Genomic DNA, 18611 nt, shown 5'->3' with positions numbered 1-18611 from the left:
TGCTGATTCGCACTTGTTGTGTTACAGATGGAACAGTGTGTGTGTGTGTGTGTGTGTGTGTGTGTGTGTGTGTGTGTGTGTGTCGTCCCGGCAACAGCAAAAACACAACCACTCACACAACCTACCAGGGACACCAGCGTTATTATAACAATATTTATTTTATAATAACTATAGGCTATATATATTTTTTAATACACGCGAAGCCTTCGTGTAGAACTACTTTTGATCGATGCAGTTATGTATTTACTCAGCAAATACAGCTGCTGAAGTACAAGAAAGAAAAAAGTTAATTAAAAAATGATAATCCGATGCATCAAGATAACTGTGGCTGCTGTGTTTCTTGACCTCGTTCCTTTAAAGCGTGTCTCTCAGCGGAAGTTTGCAAAAGAAGGACTATTCATATAGCGCATCTGCTGGCAAATAGGTTCATTAATCTGAATATTTACAGTACACTGTGTGAACTTACACTTTGACAAGCATGATTGTATTTGTGATGTGGGAGAGCCGATGGAAGTTGCAGCTGTAATCTAGATTTTTAAAAAAAGCGCATCATGAAGTACCAAAGAGAGAGAATTATTCTGAAGCGTTGGCAGCAGTTGAGTAAATCATCATCATGCTTCAGGTTGGGAATATCTTTACAGGACACACTTCGTATTTTTTACCCTTCTTTGCTCAAAACGCATGTGCGTTATCTGGCATCTTCTACGTAATTGTTACACACCTTACAACAACGAAAAATAATTATACAGTCAAATGGGTAGTCGCATGAATGCATAGATAGACATATAGAATGCTTTTGCCTCGTCATTTCACAGTGTATAAATTACATAACTCTTCACGTGCAAATAACTTGCTTAGAAAGCAAATACAATGTGACACTAATGTGGTTATGTTACCTACTGTTTTTTTTTTTCTTTTTAATTGAAAATAAGACAGCTCGATAGATTTAAGGATAGAAGGTTCCTAGTTGGAATCCCACTCCTGCGGTGCACTTCATATATAAGGTGCTTACTCTGAATTGACACAGTAAGAATACCCTGCTGTACAACGGGTACATCATTGTAAAGTTGTATATATAACACTGTGTGGCACTGCGAGCAAAGTCGTGAGCTAAATAGGGTAAAATAATAGTGAAACTGGGCTCTGTCTGCGGCTCGGAGTGTCCTTGGGGGGTTCGGCTCCGCTCGCAGCCCAGGTGTGAACCAGGTGTGTCTCTAAGACCCTGAGGAGCGCAGTGGAACTCGGCTCTTAGTTGCCTCTACTCTCTTGAGTGTTGCTAGTTATTTGGGAGGAGGCGCTGTAGCCATTTCGCCACTTTAAAGGGGAAAAAAGAGCAGAGATCAGAGTCCTGGAGAGAAGCGCTCTGCACCCGGAGATCCGCACGCAGCGACACTCTTCTTGAACTGCAAGCGAGCGAAAAGAAAAAAAAAGCCGAGAAGAAGTTGTTGCGGCCGGTCCATGCAGGACAGTGGGAAAAAAGCGCAGCAAAGAGAAGCGTGTGACTGACGGCCAGCGGCTCGCAGCGGCTCCTGTGCTGTGCTGAGCTGAGGCTGTGTGTCCTTCTGCGCCTCCAGCGTGCGTTTTGCGTGTGCGTGTGCCGTGTGCGTGTGTGTATATGAGGACCGAGAGCGCACGTCTATGATAATCTCGATCCGCCGTGAGAAGTTTGGTTTCTTGCCTGACCGGAGGTGGGAAGGAGAGGTCCTCTAGGAGAAGATCATGGTCGAGAACATCGCCCTGCTGTTGGCCAAAGTGCTCCTGTGCGCCCTGGCGCTGTGCGCGCCGCTCCTGCCCTCCCCGTGCGCGGCTCGGATTTACACGAACCACTGGGCTGTGCGGATCACCGGGGGTCCCCACATCGCCGCCCACATAGCAGAGAAATACGGCTATAAAAACATGGGACAGGTACGTCCTGCTCGGCTCTCCGCCGCCCAACTCCTCTCCGCTGCCTGTACAAGAAGTGAGTGTCGTCTTGTGTTGTTCGCGATCTGAGCGGCGTCGCCCGCCGTTTTGAGCGCACAAGTTGAAGTTCTCCCATCATCATCATCATCATCATCATGTCGACATTTACTTTCATATTGTCACTACCGCGCTCCTCTCTTCGTTTACTTAGATAGAAGTGAACGCGCTTCGCTGCGCTCGCCGTCCAGCCCGATGTCCTCATGTCCTGCGGGCACTTTTTCCATCATACGCGGGACACCTGTGTGTGTGTGTGTGTGTGTGTGTGTGTGTGTGTGTGTGTGTGTGTTCGCCAGTCGGCTTCGAGCCCGCAGAGTTACGGTGCAGTGAATGAATGTGATGATGGTACAACAGGTGTTCCCTCGCACAGCAGCCCCGTGTGTCAGGAAATCATGGTTCTGTCCGCTTGCTGGCTTTTCATCATCATGTAAACACTTGCAAAAAAAAAAAACGGACCCGTTGCGGAGTCTCAGTAAAAAAGTTCCCCCTTTTCTGGGAAGTGTGTGTGGCTTGGACTCGCCGAACATGGTTAAAATCATGGATGGACTGTTAGCGCTGAGTTCTAATAATGTCAGTAACTGGTGAAAACACAAGTTAGCGGTGCTGGTTGGTTTACAAAGGAAAAAAAAGTGTGGTTAGATTTACTCCACGCGCTTCTCGCAGTAGATCATCATGTAATAAAAAAGGGGCTGCTGTGCTTTTCTTCTTGTTTCACTCCCGGTGAATGACCGGGAGTCACGTCACGGGTGACAATTATAGGGTTCAGTTTTTTTCCTCCCCGTGGTCGTGGAAAAGTGTTTAGGCTCCTGGGGGGTAGTGACACAGTTGGCGCTTCTCTCACACAAGTCAAGTGCGGACAAAGTGTTCCGGTAATCTGCCCCACATTTGTTTTTTTTTTCTTTTAAAAAAAAAAAGGGGGCTGGGGGTTGTTCTGTCCCTGAGAGAAATGCCAATAGACATTAAATCTATTTGTACCCATGGCTCTGTATGTGAAGAGCTTGTACTTTTTCAGTTTCAGTTCAACCCCACCTTGGCTTTCCATCTGACATATGGAGAGCAGAGCACTGAGTGACAGTGAGTAGATCCATCTCCCAGAGCAAATTCCACTGCTGCATCCCTAAGACTGATATTTAACATATTTAAAAAATATACATATTTTCATCACAGCTTCAGTTTTCTGGGTTCTTATTGGCAGAATGTTAAGGTGACAGAGGCTTGCTATTTCTCACACTGCAGCAGCAACCTGACAGCAAAAGATTTTCAGAGTGTTGTTCCCAGCTCTTGGTTGGTTCTCAGCCGCTCGGTGCGTTTGAAGTGATGACACGAAGGCATAACATCTAACGGACGTCAGCCGGCCTTCTGTGCCAAGACAAAGGGAGCGAAGCCCTTTGCTCCGCTTCTTTGCTTTACCTGGTGCCAATTGCACTGTCTGCAGGGTGGCCCTGCTCGTGGTTGGGCCTTTTCAGTAGTGGTGATCTTCATGACAGTGGGATCTAGGCATCCTCCACCTCTCGCTGGTGGCATCCTGATGGCCCAGCACTGCATTGAATAGGACAACAAAAGAGAGAGGTCATGTGGGACCCCCTGCAGAGCCTCCCTGTCCTTGGAGGGACAGAGTGAATTTGCTCATCTGAGCCTCCTACTCTAGAACTCCATGCAAAGTGAACTTCAGTGCATTGCCTAGTTGCATTATATTCTCTTTATATTCAAATGATTGACAAAAGGCCTGTTTTCTTCTTGCATGAAAATGTGGATAATCTTTCAGATGGCGCCATGCACAACTAGACTCAGTGGGGTCATGTGGTAGCAAGTACCATAGTGTTTAATGGCTCAGACATGTAACCAGAAGGTTACTGGTGCAAATCACATCTGAAGAACTTCTGTTTCCCCCTTGAGCAAAACATTTATAACATCATTAAGTGCAACAAAATGTGTTAGGAGAATGGGCAGTAAAACTGCAAGCTTTGTAAAAAAACACTGGCCATTTATGTCTGTAGGAGAAGACTTGCGGTATCTGTTTACTTCTCAGATCTTGGACAGCTGATTATCTCAGGAAGTGTATTTGTATGCACAGCAGCTTAAATGCTTGCTTGGCTATACAGTATGTTGCGGTTTACAACCAAATGAGTTTAAATAGCTCCAAATACAACTTTTCCAATGTTTCACCATCTGCTGCTAGCTGCCTTGATTGGCTGTTGATGTGTAAAAGGGTCTATGATGTTTTAAAGCAGAGTAAGTGATTCCTAGAAGTCTTGTCCCCCTTTTTAAGGGAATTCGTTTAGAAAGATTTGAGCAATTCTGTGACACATTCAGAAATGAAATGCGGATTTCCATTGAATTTAATTGAAGAAAGCCTAACCCTTTCAGCGGGTTAAGTGCTAACCCCTGTGTCATTTGCATATGAATGTTTATGCTTCTTGTACTTTTGACTCTTAAAGGAAAGGGATTCCTTCATTTCCTGCTTGTGTCAACTTGTTGAGAAAAAAGTTTTCCTGTAGAGTGACGGCTCCCTGTCGTCTCATTTGACCTTTGACCCCCTACTGAGTGTTATTTGCGGTAGTGGAGCAGGGTAAGTACAGATCACATTAAGAGGCTAGAAATGCATGTTTAGCTGATGATAACCTTCTGTCCGAAGATGAGCTCGAAAGTAATAAAATGTTGACATCTCACTTAGCTAGTCCTTGAGCAAAGGGAAAAAGATAATTTCTCAAGCCTTTTGATTAATTATTTATTGTGTAAAATTAGACCAGCTCTTTATTATGGAACTGGAACTACAATCAATATGTGGTTAAGAAATGAGTTAGAGACAAACTAGGCCCCCAGGCTCCCCAGATGAAAGGGCCGCATTAGCCCTCACCCAGGGGATTCTCTTCCGCCGATGGCGTGCGTCGCTTTAATGTGTGTACTGGGGCCGATCTTTGCCGATAGGGTGAGAGGAATCAACTTCAGGAGCACCCTTTCATCTGGGGATAGCTTCTGTAGAGGGTCTGTACAGCTGTATGTAGTTGGAGGGTCTTGGAGTTGAATCCTTTGCTTTTTCAGAGGAACTCCCATCACCGGGTTGGACACCGTTCTGGGATGCATTGACCACCATTTTTTTCAGTGAATGTGCATTGTTGTTTTGTTTAAATCTGGAGAACAGGGGTTGAGCACTCTCATAATTTGCTTTAACACTGGTATTCTATCCATGAAGGCTTGTTTGACACTGTTCTTTATATGAATGGAACTTTGAAAGGTGCACACATGAATTCATATACAACATATTCACATGAGTTGAAAAGGTGTAAAAATTTGTCAGGTATGCGTACAAAGGATCTTGGACTGAAATAAGGATCCCGGTGTGAGTCTAGTGTCACGGAGTTGCAGAAAAGACGTGTGTTATGCACCTGTCTAAGCTAAATAATAATATAGACTTAAACTGACTTCAGATTTATTTATAATAAACTCCTGTTTGCTAAGTGAGTGTTGTTGCTCTGTACCAACCAGGTGTGTTTTTTTTTCTTTCTTTCTAAATGCCTAAATAGTGAAAAAGCAGATAAATCAATCGCAGTTTAAAAATGAATGTTTCTCTGCGTTTTGGGATGCTGTCAGTTTTCTTTCCTTGACCTTAGCATCAAGAAAGTATCAAACAGTTTTTATAATACGCTTAAGCATCCATCAGAATGCTCAACTAACATACAGTTTGACTTTTGCTGCTTTCCCAGCCCTTTTCAAAGAGTGCTTGAGTGACAAATATTAAAGAAATTATTATTCAGACTGTCATCGGTAACAACTGGCAGTAGTGTCTTGGAACACCTTTTTGTGTTGGTAACTGCCACTGATGTACTTGTAGGACTATAGATCACTCTGCCTTGGTGTGGTTGTAATTCAGGAATAGTTAAAGCATGGTAAAAGTGAGGAAAAACTGAAAGTACGATTGTAAAAAGAATATTTTCTGATGTTTTCAAGCAGTTTTGCATTTCAACTGTCTTTAGCTGTTTTCATGTAAGTCTGCTCAATATGATGATTCTTAACATTGAAATATTTTTGCTTGGTAAATTGCCTTTAAGTATTTAAACTTAATTTGTAACATAGCTGTAAGAACACTTAACTGTCATCATACTGTTGGCTTGGTTTTGTGTTTTTGGGCAGTACTGGGTAAGAGATCTTGCGAAGGGTTGGTTAATTATCTAGTGAGTTGTCCTCATCTCGTGTTTCTTTCACCTGAAAACCTATCAGGGGTGTAGCATAGCACACTCAATGGCTTAATTCAGCTGTGGATACATAATTTATACATCCCATCTGACACCCAACATTTTCACAGTGTTGCTGTGCTTCTTGAGGCGATTTGAGAGCAGCCAAAGTTATGAGGAAAGCTGTAAAATCACAGGAAAAGGCACAATCGAAGGTCTTCTGCTTGAAAGTACAAATAACAATTTCTTATACACTTTTACTCTTTTTACAGATTGGCGATTTGAAAGACTACTACCACTTTTTCCACAGCCGGACAATAAAAAGGTCAACGCTTTCTAGTCGCGGCCGCCATAGCTTCATCTCGATGGAACCCAAGGTAAGGAGATCTAGCCTGCCAAGGCCACTGAGACTTAGCTCAATTATTGATGAGCCACTGGAGACTGTTTAATTCTCTCTTTCTCCTTCCCTGTTTTTCATAGAACCCTCCGCTTGATTTTAGGGAAGACATACCTGTATACCTGCACATCTACTGTCCGAAACTCATCCGTAAAGAAAAAAGTATCTGCGTACACACATTTTCTTAAAGTTCTGGGGATTTCAGAACACAATGATTCTGACCGCAATAAAACAAAAAAAAAAAGTTACCTACAATTAATTATTTTGAATCAAACAAGTTTTTGTACACTGCTTAAAAGCTGACTTTTTTACATTTAGCTGACACTTCTTTCCAAAGCGACTTACAATGTTAAGTTACTTACAATTAATTTTTTTTTTTTTTCTTTTCTAACTGGCACAATTTAGGGTAAGTGCCTTTCACAACAATACTATAGCCACAGGTTGGATTCAAACTTGTGACCTTTGGGCCTAAAGGCAGCATTCTAACCACTACATTTACATTTATCCGTTTAGCAGATGCTTTTCTCCAAAGCGATGCACATCTCATAGAAAATACAATGTATGCATTACATTAGCAGAAAGAGAGACATAGATGCAGACATGTGATTCTTAAGTGCAGTTAGTTTGTTTCTTTCCACCATATGAACCAATGTTCATCATACGAATATCTACACTATGGTACCATCCTCCCTTTTTAAAGAGACTTCTTTTTGTGGGGATGGCTCACCAAAGTGTGAGATGGCAAAACACACCCGAAGATGTAGTGGACGTTAGCATGGAGCTTTGATTTGAATCGTGCTCAAAGAAAGGCGCTCTCTTTCCCCATTCCCTGGTAGCAAGGTGCCAGGGTGCAGCAACCTGCAACCGGATCTGACTGGACTGGAGCATTAGCTTCTTTATGGCTACCTTTTGTACAGTTGGAGTAGCTCAAAATAAGTAACTTGTTGAAAAATTCCCTCTGTGAACTGGAACTGCCAACTTCAAGTACAGTTCTGTTTTTTTTTTTTTAAAACCACTGTTATGATGTGCTGCCTGCAGCTTCAACATTTATCACATATTGTCGTATGTATTTATAATTGATTTTCATCATTTAAAGTGGATAGCTGCTGTACAGGTTTGATACCTTGCACAATTTGAAAAGGAAGGACTGAACCTCATGAATGCTGGGCTACACATTTAGCCCAAAACTAATCTGCACTTCTGAATTCAGTTCTGACCGACAAAATTGAGGCCTGCACCCTACCATTGTTGAATATTAGGATAAATCAAGTCGGGAAAAAGTATAAACGCAGACTATATGAGTGAAAAGGTCTAATGGCAAGGCCAGAATCGCTCTTGGTGTGATCAGCGTGATCTGAAAGTATTGTTGGAGGTTCACTTGACAACCCCATAAAATTCTCTGACCTTTGACTTTGGTGACACATCTTTTAATAAGAGGTATAAAAGCATTCAAACAGAATTCACCTACTATGGTATGCATGGCAATACAGAGAATAAAACACTTTGTGTAATGCAGGGGTCATGCTTTAAACATGATTTGTAATATGTGAATTGGTTTCCATGTTATTTTCGGTCGAAATAACACTTCAGCATCTTTAAGAGCTCATCAGTAGATTGACTTTTCTTGACTGTTGCATGATATTTCTTCGTTAAACCACGTTATATTTATTAGCTTGCTACTTTTTGAGGAATGGAGCTATTATGAAAAGTTACAGGTTTGTCTGTATTGATAAAGTGTTTTCTGTATTTCTTTATGTGAAGCTTAAAACAGAATACATTAGTACAGAATTTAAATAAAAGATTAATATAAATAGTGTAATTGATCATATATTCATTATGCGGAAAAGGGAAATGAACATATTCTCTTTACACTGTCACAGTATCTCTCTCTTCCTTGGCTCCGTTGAAAATGGTTTGAACTGTGTGATGAAGTGAAGGGACAGCTCGATAAGACAGGCTATAAGTTCAGTTTGAACTAAAACCAGCACACACAGGAGGCCTAGGACTTCATAGCTGTGGCCTAGTTCATGAACCATGATTTTTTTTTTTTTTTTTTTTTTGTGTGTGTGTTTGAATCCCCTGTTTATTTTGGCATGATTCATAAGACTTCTTTTTCATACATGCTTTCAAGAGGAAACCTTCAATGTTACTTTTGCTGTCAAAGATTTTTATTCACGTATTTCACAATTTCTGCAAAGGTGAGGCTCGGGAGACTACCGGTTTACGAACTTTGCAACATTACACAAGTACCACCCACCTGTATGCTTCTTGCATGCTTCATAACCGGGTTTTAATTAAGATCCATGTTTGAACTTGCTTTTATAGCCTTGTTTGAAGTGTGTCATGAGAATCGCTGGAGGACAAGAAGAGTCATCAGCTTTACGAAAACTCAGACGTGTCACTTATTACAATTATGTCGTGAAGTCTAGGTGCTGTTGTGATGAGTGCGTGAGTATGCAGTCGTGTTCTGAGTTGCAGCTCGGCTTCTGTAGGGTGTCGACTCTTAACCGGTCACCGAACTCAAGATCTGAACTGAGCTTCAGCTTTATGTCGGTTTGTTACTATATAGTCTCGGTGTAAGTCTGGACTGGTTGGTGTATATGAAGATCTGTAGTACTTTAATTTTTTAACCAAGAATTTATGTGGCTAATTCATCCTCTGTAGTTACTCTGTTAGGCAGGGAGTGCTATAGAGGGTCAGATTGCTGTTTTCTTTCTTAGGGGGAAAATAATGTTCAGAGACCCATACAATTGCAATTAAGAATTAGTAAAACACCAGAATAAAGATATTGTAAATAATAAAAAACCAGCATGTTTTTCCCCAGAGTGACAGCTTGTCAAGTTATTGGAGTTTTAAAAAGCTCAGATGACAAACACTCTGGAATGCATTTTATGTAAGTCGTGTTTAAAGCAGGCCTTCTCAGAGTGGAATTGAACAGAATCCGTACAATGTGCGATACACCTCCAACACCACAAATTTCTTACGTTTGGCCAAGTGAAACACAGCATTTTTCCATGTGATTTTAAAAGCATGAAATATGTATGGGTAAATCAGTGGGCACCCATTTAGTGTTGTCATGAAGTTTTACATAACATACATTAACGAACGCTGTGTCTTGAGCTGGAAGCGATGGGGGACGTGGTTCTAGTGCAGCTTAAATAAGTTTATGGTAACAGTGGTCATGTTTAAACTGGTCTGCACTCTAGTACTCAGTTATGCAGAACAACTAGGGGTTACACAGAGTTGCTTGAATTTGGGTGGGGGGGGGTGGGCATTTCCCCCTTTCGGTACGGCTGCATATTTTAGCATTTCTAATAAATGTTCAGTGCCTACTTCTTTGGATTACAAAACTGTTTAGCTGGTGCACAGTGCATTTTTACTCCTACAATAAATTCGCTGCAAGCAAAAATCCTGCTACATTGAGCGAACAGTTGTGTAAGTGAAAGGTGACTATACATTTCCAATTCAAAAAATATTTGCTCTAGTAAATGGGTAGCATAGTGGTAAAGCACCTGGACTTGTGACCCAAGGGCTCCACTTCTGTATGTTAATGATTGTAAAGTTTGAAAACAATGTTAGCAGCTGTAGATCAAGAAAGATTATTGGAAACAGCAAGCAGGATGTGAATATATATATATACAGCATGTGTGTGTGTGTGTGTGTGTGTATATATATAATATACATACACACAGTATATATAATTCCCACAAGAAGTGACATCAGACCAGTGCTCCTCACATGCCTGTGAAGTTGTGTGCTCAGGCCAAGGTGGAGCGAGGAACTCTTCTCCACTGCTGCGGCTTGTTTGCAGACTGGGCTCTTTGTGGTGGGAGACTGTGGTTTGTCTTGGACCAGCTCTTGTGTTTTTTTGGAAAGTTTGCAGACCGTATTGTAAACCCACTGGTGGTTAGGGTAAGGAAGCCTGCATTTACAGATTCTGACAGCTCAGAAGAAGAACAAAAAACAGGTTATGAGACACCTTCCTTATCTTAAGACTTCACGCTTTACTGGGGGTTTGATTTGTCCTTCAGCGCTCTTCTTGAACACAGTATGATAGGATCCAGAACAATGTTATGTTGAGCCCAGACCACATCAATGTGAGGTGATAAGGGGATCATGAAATTAAGTTTTCCATGTCTTATCATAGTGGCCTGTAAATACAGAATCTAGATCCTTTATCATGAAACTGGATTTTGTAGATATTAACACCCCAAACATTTACAGAAGCTTTGCATGCTATAACACCGGCATTTTTTTTTTGTTTTTTGTTTTTACGGACAGCCTCGATAAAGGCAAAGCTGTAGGCACCATAGACATCTTCACCTTGTGGTTTGACATTTAGACTTAGGTTAAATGTTTCCCTCAAGCTCATGTTTAAATGGAGCCTCTGAATGTCACAGTTAATATTTGGAGTATCAGGAAGTGTAATGTTAGTGCTGTTACCTTTTGGTCGAATGACTTGGGTTCAAAACCCCACTCCCACTATAGTAGCCTACCCTAAAGCAAAGTACTTACCCCTGAATACCTCCAGTAAATATTACCCAGCTGTGTAAATGGATAAAAGATTGCAAGCATCTTGGCATACAACCCTGCTATTCTAAGTTGCTTTTAGCTAAATAATAATATGTCTGGTGAAGTGAAGGTGCTGATGATCTGATTAACACTCCCTGGTAATGCTGGGTATTTTCTGAAAAGGTGGTGAGAGGCTAATAGAGATGTGAATGCTAATTACTACTGTGCATGCCAGTACGTACCTTGGTGAAAACGGCATGTGGAGTTCTAGACTCATAATAAGCTACTGGTTTAACTCTAACTGTGAGCTCTGACAGCTTTTGGACTTATCTCTACTCAAGACAAAAACATAATTCCCCCGAAGACAATCATTCTTCTCGTCGCAACAGCTGATTAGGCTGAACCAACAGCCGACCCAAGACTGCCACACCTTAAAGGGTGTAAAAAGCTGCTGAAGCTGTGCAAACCTAGAGTTTTTCTCCAAGAAGAACCATTTGAAAGTGCACAGTTCCTTTCTGGTTGTCTTCAACTTTACATTATTTATATATATATATTTTTTTTTAATTTTTGGTTCCATTCTTCAGAGCTAGAGCTGTGGAAGGTAGAACTATTTTCTCTCATAATGGGCATGATAGTAGGCCTTGCTTTCCTGTGGGAACATCTTGATCAGTGCCTCTTAATCTGGAATCCACAGATGAGCTTCGGGGGGGCCATGAAGTGCCGGCTTTGAATATAACACTAACACTAAGTAACTCCGTCTAGTTCTACTGTCTCTGATATAATTCTGTGAGAAGGTAATGACATTTAAGTTACATAAATTCATTATAATATTTTCAAAAAATTATGTTTTTAGGAGGGAGTCCTTAGTTTGTATCAAATTTGGTGGTCTCAGAAAGGTGAAAAAATTCTGATCCAGATGTATTGGTACATTTCAGAACAAGTGAAAAGATTCTGCTTGTTTTAAGTTGCCTTGGATATTGCATAATTTCACTAGGGCTGTTACTGAAATTTCTTCTGAATGCACTGACAGTCTTCACACGAAGGTGTAGGGCAGGACAAGATGTGCACGAATGCCCCAGGGCACAGAGACTACTGCCGGAAATGATGTTACAATGGCAGCAGTTGGGCTTAGTCAGAGTTTGGGCAAGATGAATGTTGATGGCAATTGTTTGTTTCGATTTTGTACCAGTTCCCAACCTATAACTGTCAGTCATGCAGTGTAAATTCAGTCATGTTTACAAGTCTAAGGTTCTCTTAGACTGTGCTTCTCGTAATCACGAGGGTCCACAGGTTTCCCAGGTACAGAACACTGACCTTTTTATACAGGTTTGCTTTTTTCTGATCATGCAGGTTCTTCACAAGACATCAGCATTCTTTCAAGTCTTAATGATATGCTGTTTAAAGGTTCTGGAATGTGTGTATACTCAAGTGCATGTACTTGTGTGTTTGTGTAGGTTGATTAAGGGTTCTAAAATGCTTGCGTGTGCTTGCGATTGTGTGTGGTTTCTTGATTTCTTTGAGCAGTTGCCTGAGGGCAAGGTGTTCCAGCTGTTTTTTTCCTCTCCTCATTTGCTGTGAGTACCTATGGAACACATACCTGAAACAATGAGACATTATAATTGCTCTAGTTTATCTTGGCCACAAGAGACAGTGTGCTTTACCTTGCTGGTATGAAATAAACACACTTAATTCAAAAGCCATCACCCTCCCATATGGATTCCCTATGAATACTATCAAGCGGAAACTTGATGCCACAAAACCATGAGTCTGTATGTTCATTTGTGAAAATGGCTATAAAAACATTTGGAGTTATGTATAACATTTGGACTCTTGTGAAGAACATTTAATTTACTTCCAAATACATTTTAGCTTTATGTTGTTTTTTTGCTTTATCATACTGTTTAATTCACTTTATTTGAACTAAAGGAAATGCCAGTATACAGTACACGCAAAAAGTGAAAGCCACTGGGGATGTAGTTGCCAAGTCTTGAGTTGAGATATTACCCCAAACAAGACATTTGTTCTGTCAGAGGATTAATACCCATAGCACATGGGTCTAAAATTATGAATGTCATCTAGGACATCCTACAGTCTGTTACAATGACCTGGTATGTGTTATCCAAACCTTGATCCCTTGTAGAAGCAGACAGGGGACCCAATGACATCGCAAGTTGGTACCTTCCATCTTCCGTTTTCCATCTACGTCTGCCTTTCTAATGCTCCGTTCTCGTAGGACTTGAGACGTGGCCTGGCTTTGTTGTGGGGCATGGAGTGTAGTAGTGTTTGAGAGTGTGTCAGCTGGCTAGCACTTGGTGGGTGTAGCAACCAGTGTGTTTGGCAAAGTTGTGTGTGTAGCAGCCAGAAATTGTGGCATGCTATTGGGCAGCTGCCCGTGTTTGCTGCCTAGAGAAGGCCAGTGTTTTGCTAGAGTGTAGAGCTCATTTCTTGCTCAACGTTCATCTTCCTGCTGAACTTTGGTCTTTTGTACCCTGTGTTCTGCAGCAAAAATAAGCTTAAAGTTTGTTTGTTCGTTCATGTAGTTCTTTTTGAAACGCTATGGCTTCACATTTATGTGGATTGGCAAAAATGTGACAATTCTTCACAAAAGGATTAAAGCTGTACCTAGAATATTGCACTTTTTGGATTTATAAATGCAAAAATATGGCCACAGAGTGTGGAGTAATTGCTCATAACATCATTCAGGCTTAAAAAATTGTAATGACGTTAATTATTTCTACTAGCTGCATTTCATATTTTAATGTCTCCCACAGAACAGTTAATCCATTTTAATTTTACAAGCTCAAAACCTCAAATACTGTGTTTGGCCTTTTTATGATTAAAGCATATGCTTAATTCTCTGGATCTTATTCTAATGCTTTAGGTATCTGACACTTGAATCATGGCTGATTAATGTGCAACATTACCCAGCTACTTAAAAATTCTAATTAATGACTGCATTGAAATGAAATAACCAGCGTACCTGCTCGCAGAAATTGTCGGCATCATTATTTAAGGAGCAGCACCCCTTGAAATCGATGACAATTAAAACCATTAGTATTGATTTTCCTAGCTTGTTGTCTTAGCTTTAGCACAGTCCACTTTGTTTAGCGCACCCGTAATTTGGAGGAGGCAGTTGCGTTTCGCTTTACAAAGCCATTCACGCAAAAGGACCCCCCCCCCCCCCCCCCCCCAAGAAGTCTGAGCTGCACCCAATTCCAGGGATATTCCTCTGCCGTTCCACTAACCCCATATTGCTGTGTCTCCTCCGTCATGTCTGGTCACTTTTAATGTTTGTTGCTGACATTTTTAAATGAAATCCAGAAGAGCTTTTGTGTGTCGGGGGGGGGAGGTTATAATATATGATTTATGAGCTCTGTTTAAATATTGTTAACTTTTTTTTTTTTTTTTTTTTTTTTTTTTTTAATATACGCACAGCTTTGAAGTACAGTCTGAAATTCGGTGTTTTGCGATGCAGTTTCTGCATTTGAAGGTTTTAATGTGATGTGACACCTGCAAACCATGGTTCAGAACTTTGAGAGGGAGCTGGAAGGCTCTTTGTGACCCATGCTCAAGGAGCCCTTGGGAACCTTCCTGAATTTCTTGCACAAGCACTTATTTCTTTTTTTTTTTAACACTATTATTAGGCACAGACTATGTTTTCGTAGATGAGTCTTGTTGTCCTGACTCTTGCATCGGAATGTTTCCAGTCTTTCCCTTGTTTTTCCTGTTTTGTTCAGCCCAAAAGCAAAACAAAAGCATCCAGCAATGAGATCTGGTTCCATAGATCAAACTGTGCACAGCTTCCATGTTAGTTTCTGTTGCCAAGAATTGAGCGATATTTTGACATTCTGACTCAGTCATTCCAAACCAGAATGTGTGTGTGTGTGTGTGTGTGTGTGTGTGTGTGTGTGTGTGTGTGTGTGTGTGCGTTCAGATGTAACTGACAGAGAGATGGGGTGAAGAACACATCTCATTTATATTAACGGGCATAGTGTGACAGCGGCATGGGGGAGGGGGTGACTCAGTTCCACAGCCTGCCCCAAACTGGATCCTGGGAAGTTTAGTGTTACTGGTAGTCATTTGTTACTATGGAGCACATCCACTCCATGTCTTTGAAAGCAGAGTTCAATTATCATTTTGAGGAGAAGTTCTGGGTCTGCGACTGGTGGGTTTTTCTCGTGGTTCGGATGACCAGTTGGTATGTGCTTCTACTTAGCAGAACAGACCTAGAAACAAGACCTCTAAAATGAAGATGTTCCAAAGTGAGAGCAATGCATCCACTCTCAGTTTGTGTCTCCAAGTCCATCTCTGCATGCCCCCGCATTCCCCGTTTCCCCTGGAGCTGTCAGACGGGCTGGGAATGCAACATTTTTCCGCTCCAAGCTGAGCAGCGTGGTCTCTTCGTTTCCCTTGGCACAAGCCAGGTGCGGAAATTTGCCAGCCAAAGGCCTTCTCCACTCCACAGGACGATGTGGCACAGTTTACTCTCCTTTTTCATATTACAAGTGGCACTGCTCATCATGACGGTGGGGGATGTGTGTTGTAAAGGGTGGCGAATTTCACTGACTGGCTATCGCTGTCAGTCAAAAACTAGGTGGGAGGAAAGGAAGTGATGTGATTGCATTGTGGTCATTGGTCTCTACATTATTTCCAGTATGTATGCTGAACTGAAACACCTTTCAACAAGTGCACATTATGCATCCTTACAACCAGTTCTGCGCTGCACAACCTGCTGCTGAGCAAAGATCCAGAGGATTACAGTTAAAGATGAGACTTCATTGTGTTTCGGTTGTTGGGAAGGGGCTTGTTAAGTCTACGCTTATCAGGACACAAAGATAAAACATTTTCAGCAACCTTGTTTCAGGGCTGAAATCAGCTTTAAACTCATTACTGACCAGCTAAACAATTAGTTCTTGTGCTTTCTGATGCTACGGAGGTAAAGTGTCAAATATGCATAAGCATGGCCAATAACAGCTGAGCTTCCCGCAAACCAAAAACAACTGTGTCTCTGGAGGTGACATGGCCTCTCCTGGTTTTCTTGGCAGGTGCAATGGATCGAGCAGCAGGTGGTGAAACGCAGGGTAAAGCGGGATTACAAACCCAACCCTCCTCAATCCATTTACTTCAACGATGCCAAGTGGACCAGCATGTGGTATATCGTAAGTGCCTCTGCTTTTATTCATCTGTCTGCATATGTGTTTGCGTGGGCGTACGCAGCGGTGCAGATTTATTTTATCATATAGTTTAAGTACGGTAGACTGGTTTCGTGCAGTGAAGTCATTCCTGTAAAAATAGAAAACGTTGGTTTAGCCTCCCTGGGTCTCTTGGCCCTACAGACTGACTGTTGCGTGCTGAGAGTGGGACACTGTAATTTCTTAGTCCTGCTAGTGTTCATTTATGTGTTTATCTATGTGAAGCCCTGGTTCTGGTTTCAGTTTTTCAGACTCTGTGGGTTGGCTTTACCAGAAGTGACATATTTATAGGAGGATAACCTTGAATTTGGTAAAAATAGAACTGTGACACCTGCTGTCATATAAGGAACTCGTGGAAGTACAGGTCCATTTCAGGTCAGAGTTTGACTGCAACATTCTTCAAAAAGTTCTGACCAAGCTCACTTGTGTAGTGGAAGAAGGGTCTGACCTGTGAACCTCTGCTTGCCGGGTGGTGGGTTTTGTCCTAATTAGGGGGAAGGGCATTCTTTTTCCTTTGTACCTCGATGACAGTGACAACTCTTCCATCCATTCGTAATGAAGACGGTGCCAATCACTTATGTGCCTCACTGCCCTCATTCATCCGTTCTGTGCCCCTCGCTCATTTACCCTTTCAGGCCTTTCTTTTGCTCACTCGTCTGCCTTTTCGTCTGTCATTGGTTCTTCGTTTCTTTCCTGATGAGGATAGATGTTCATGTTATTTCTGCTCTGGTTGGGGCAACCAAAGCCATCTCCAAAATCAGCAATAGCGACATGAACAAAAACTTCAAAATGACTGCTAATATGGATCGTAATTCTTTTCGTTCTAATTTGAAGCGCTAGATGATGACATGGTTAAATGGGGAAATAAATGACTGAGAGTACGCTGACAGTTGTTAGTTTTTATTATTACATTTACAGTTACATTTATTCATTTAGCAGACGCTTTTGTCCAAAGCGACGTACATCTCAGCAAAAGTACAATTTGTGCATTACATTAAGAGAATTGGACAAAGATATAGATGGTGAAGTAAGAGAAACGAACAAACGTGCCAGCATACTGAAACGAATCCTCTTCGTTTGACTGGATTGTAGCTTTGTTGTAAGCTTTATGGTTGTGACTTCAGAGCACTGATTCTTGTACCATTTTGTGGAATCTTACCAATCATTAACACTGGAAGATAAGTCTTCTGGTCAAAGTATCAAAGGGGACAAATTGTTTTTCAGAGTTTGGACTCACTTCGCTAATATGGTGAGCATGCGTGTGAGTGAATGATGTTATTTGACATTTCAGACATGAAAGTGAATATTTGCTATGACGGTCTTGTCCTAGTCACAACTCAGGAACTTTACTGTGATCATTTTTTGTTTTGATAAAAAGGATTTATATAATATTTGCACTGGAAACATTTGTCGTATATATTTCATGACATTTCAAGAATTGTTGCAATTTTATTGGGCCTAGTTTAGGGGTTTGAATATCTGTCTAGGCTGTAAATCTCAGCTTCATTGAAAGTAATGAAAATAAACCACTGTGGTAATTGGATTTATTGGCTATGCTACTTCATTTATTGCTCAAGTCAAGAAAAGCACAAATGCGTGGATTGTCCGCTATGTCAACGAACACGAACTCATTTTTGAAATCAGTAAAAGCGCATTTGGACAGAATTAGGCACACAGAGTGGACTGGGAACGGCTAACGGGGCATGGAGGGCCGAGGTGGGAACCTGGTGGTCTTAGGGGCAGGCCTGAGTGTCTGAGTGCTTCAAGCATAAAAGAAAACTGCATTCTTCTCAAGTCTTCCATGACTGAGACCAAAGTACAGCATTGTCAATAAAGGGGGTCCCCTGGAGTCCAAAACTCAACATTTTAAGAAACAGACAGGGGAACTCATAAACCCATATGATGAAAAAGTTTTATTGTGTGCTGCTCTATAGATTTCATTGTGATTCACCCATGAGTTCTGCTTTTCTTGCAACACATTAATCGTTGTGTTGTGTCTGTCATCAATAGTTGTCTGTCAGTCCCCTAACTGGGGTGCCCCAAGCCTCAAACATGTTTGTTGTTCACTTTTTAACTTTTAGAATTTGTGTTTCTGTTGACTAGGGCATTGTAATTAGTTTATGTAATTTAATGTTACAAAATAATTACTGTTTGTAATTACTAACTAATGCATGTAAATCATTGTAAGAAATTAAATAAAGAACTACTTTCCTGCGTCTGATATGGCACCAAGTAACATAGTTTGGTATCTACAATTGGTCTCTGAAGACATCCTTGGGCCATGATGAAAAGCTAACCCTCATCATGCACAAATGCCCCAAACAAAGGTGTAATTTTGTCTTGGATAAGAGATATCCAACTTACGATCTCACGTTTTAT

The 18611-nt window shown here is 41.3% G+C and overlaps 1 protein-coding gene across 1 annotated transcript in view; it reads left to right on the top strand.

Annotated features, from left to right (window-relative positions):
* The first annotated feature begins 331 nt into the window (after window positions 1-331).
* The window catches only part of pcsk5b (proprotein convertase subtilisin/kexin type 5b), an 84801-nt gene continuing 66521 nt past the window's right edge, over window positions 332-18611 (top strand). Inside the window, 3 exon segments of the mRNA XM_029259404.1 lie at window positions 332-1905; window positions 6404-6508; window positions 16086-16199. Of these exon segments, the coding sequence (XP_029115237.1) occupies window positions 1720-1905; window positions 6404-6508; window positions 16086-16199 (405 nt within the window). The 5' untranslated portion in view covers window positions 332-1719.

Source organism: Scleropages formosus, chromosome 17, assembly GCF_900964775.1.
Source record: "Scleropages formosus chromosome 17, fSclFor1.1, whole genome shotgun sequence".
Classification (NCBI taxonomy): domain Eukaryota; kingdom Metazoa; phylum Chordata; class Actinopteri; order Osteoglossiformes; family Osteoglossidae; genus Scleropages; species Scleropages formosus.
The sequence above is the reverse complement of the archived record's forward strand: the minus strand, read 5'-3'. Positions and strand labels throughout refer to the sequence as shown.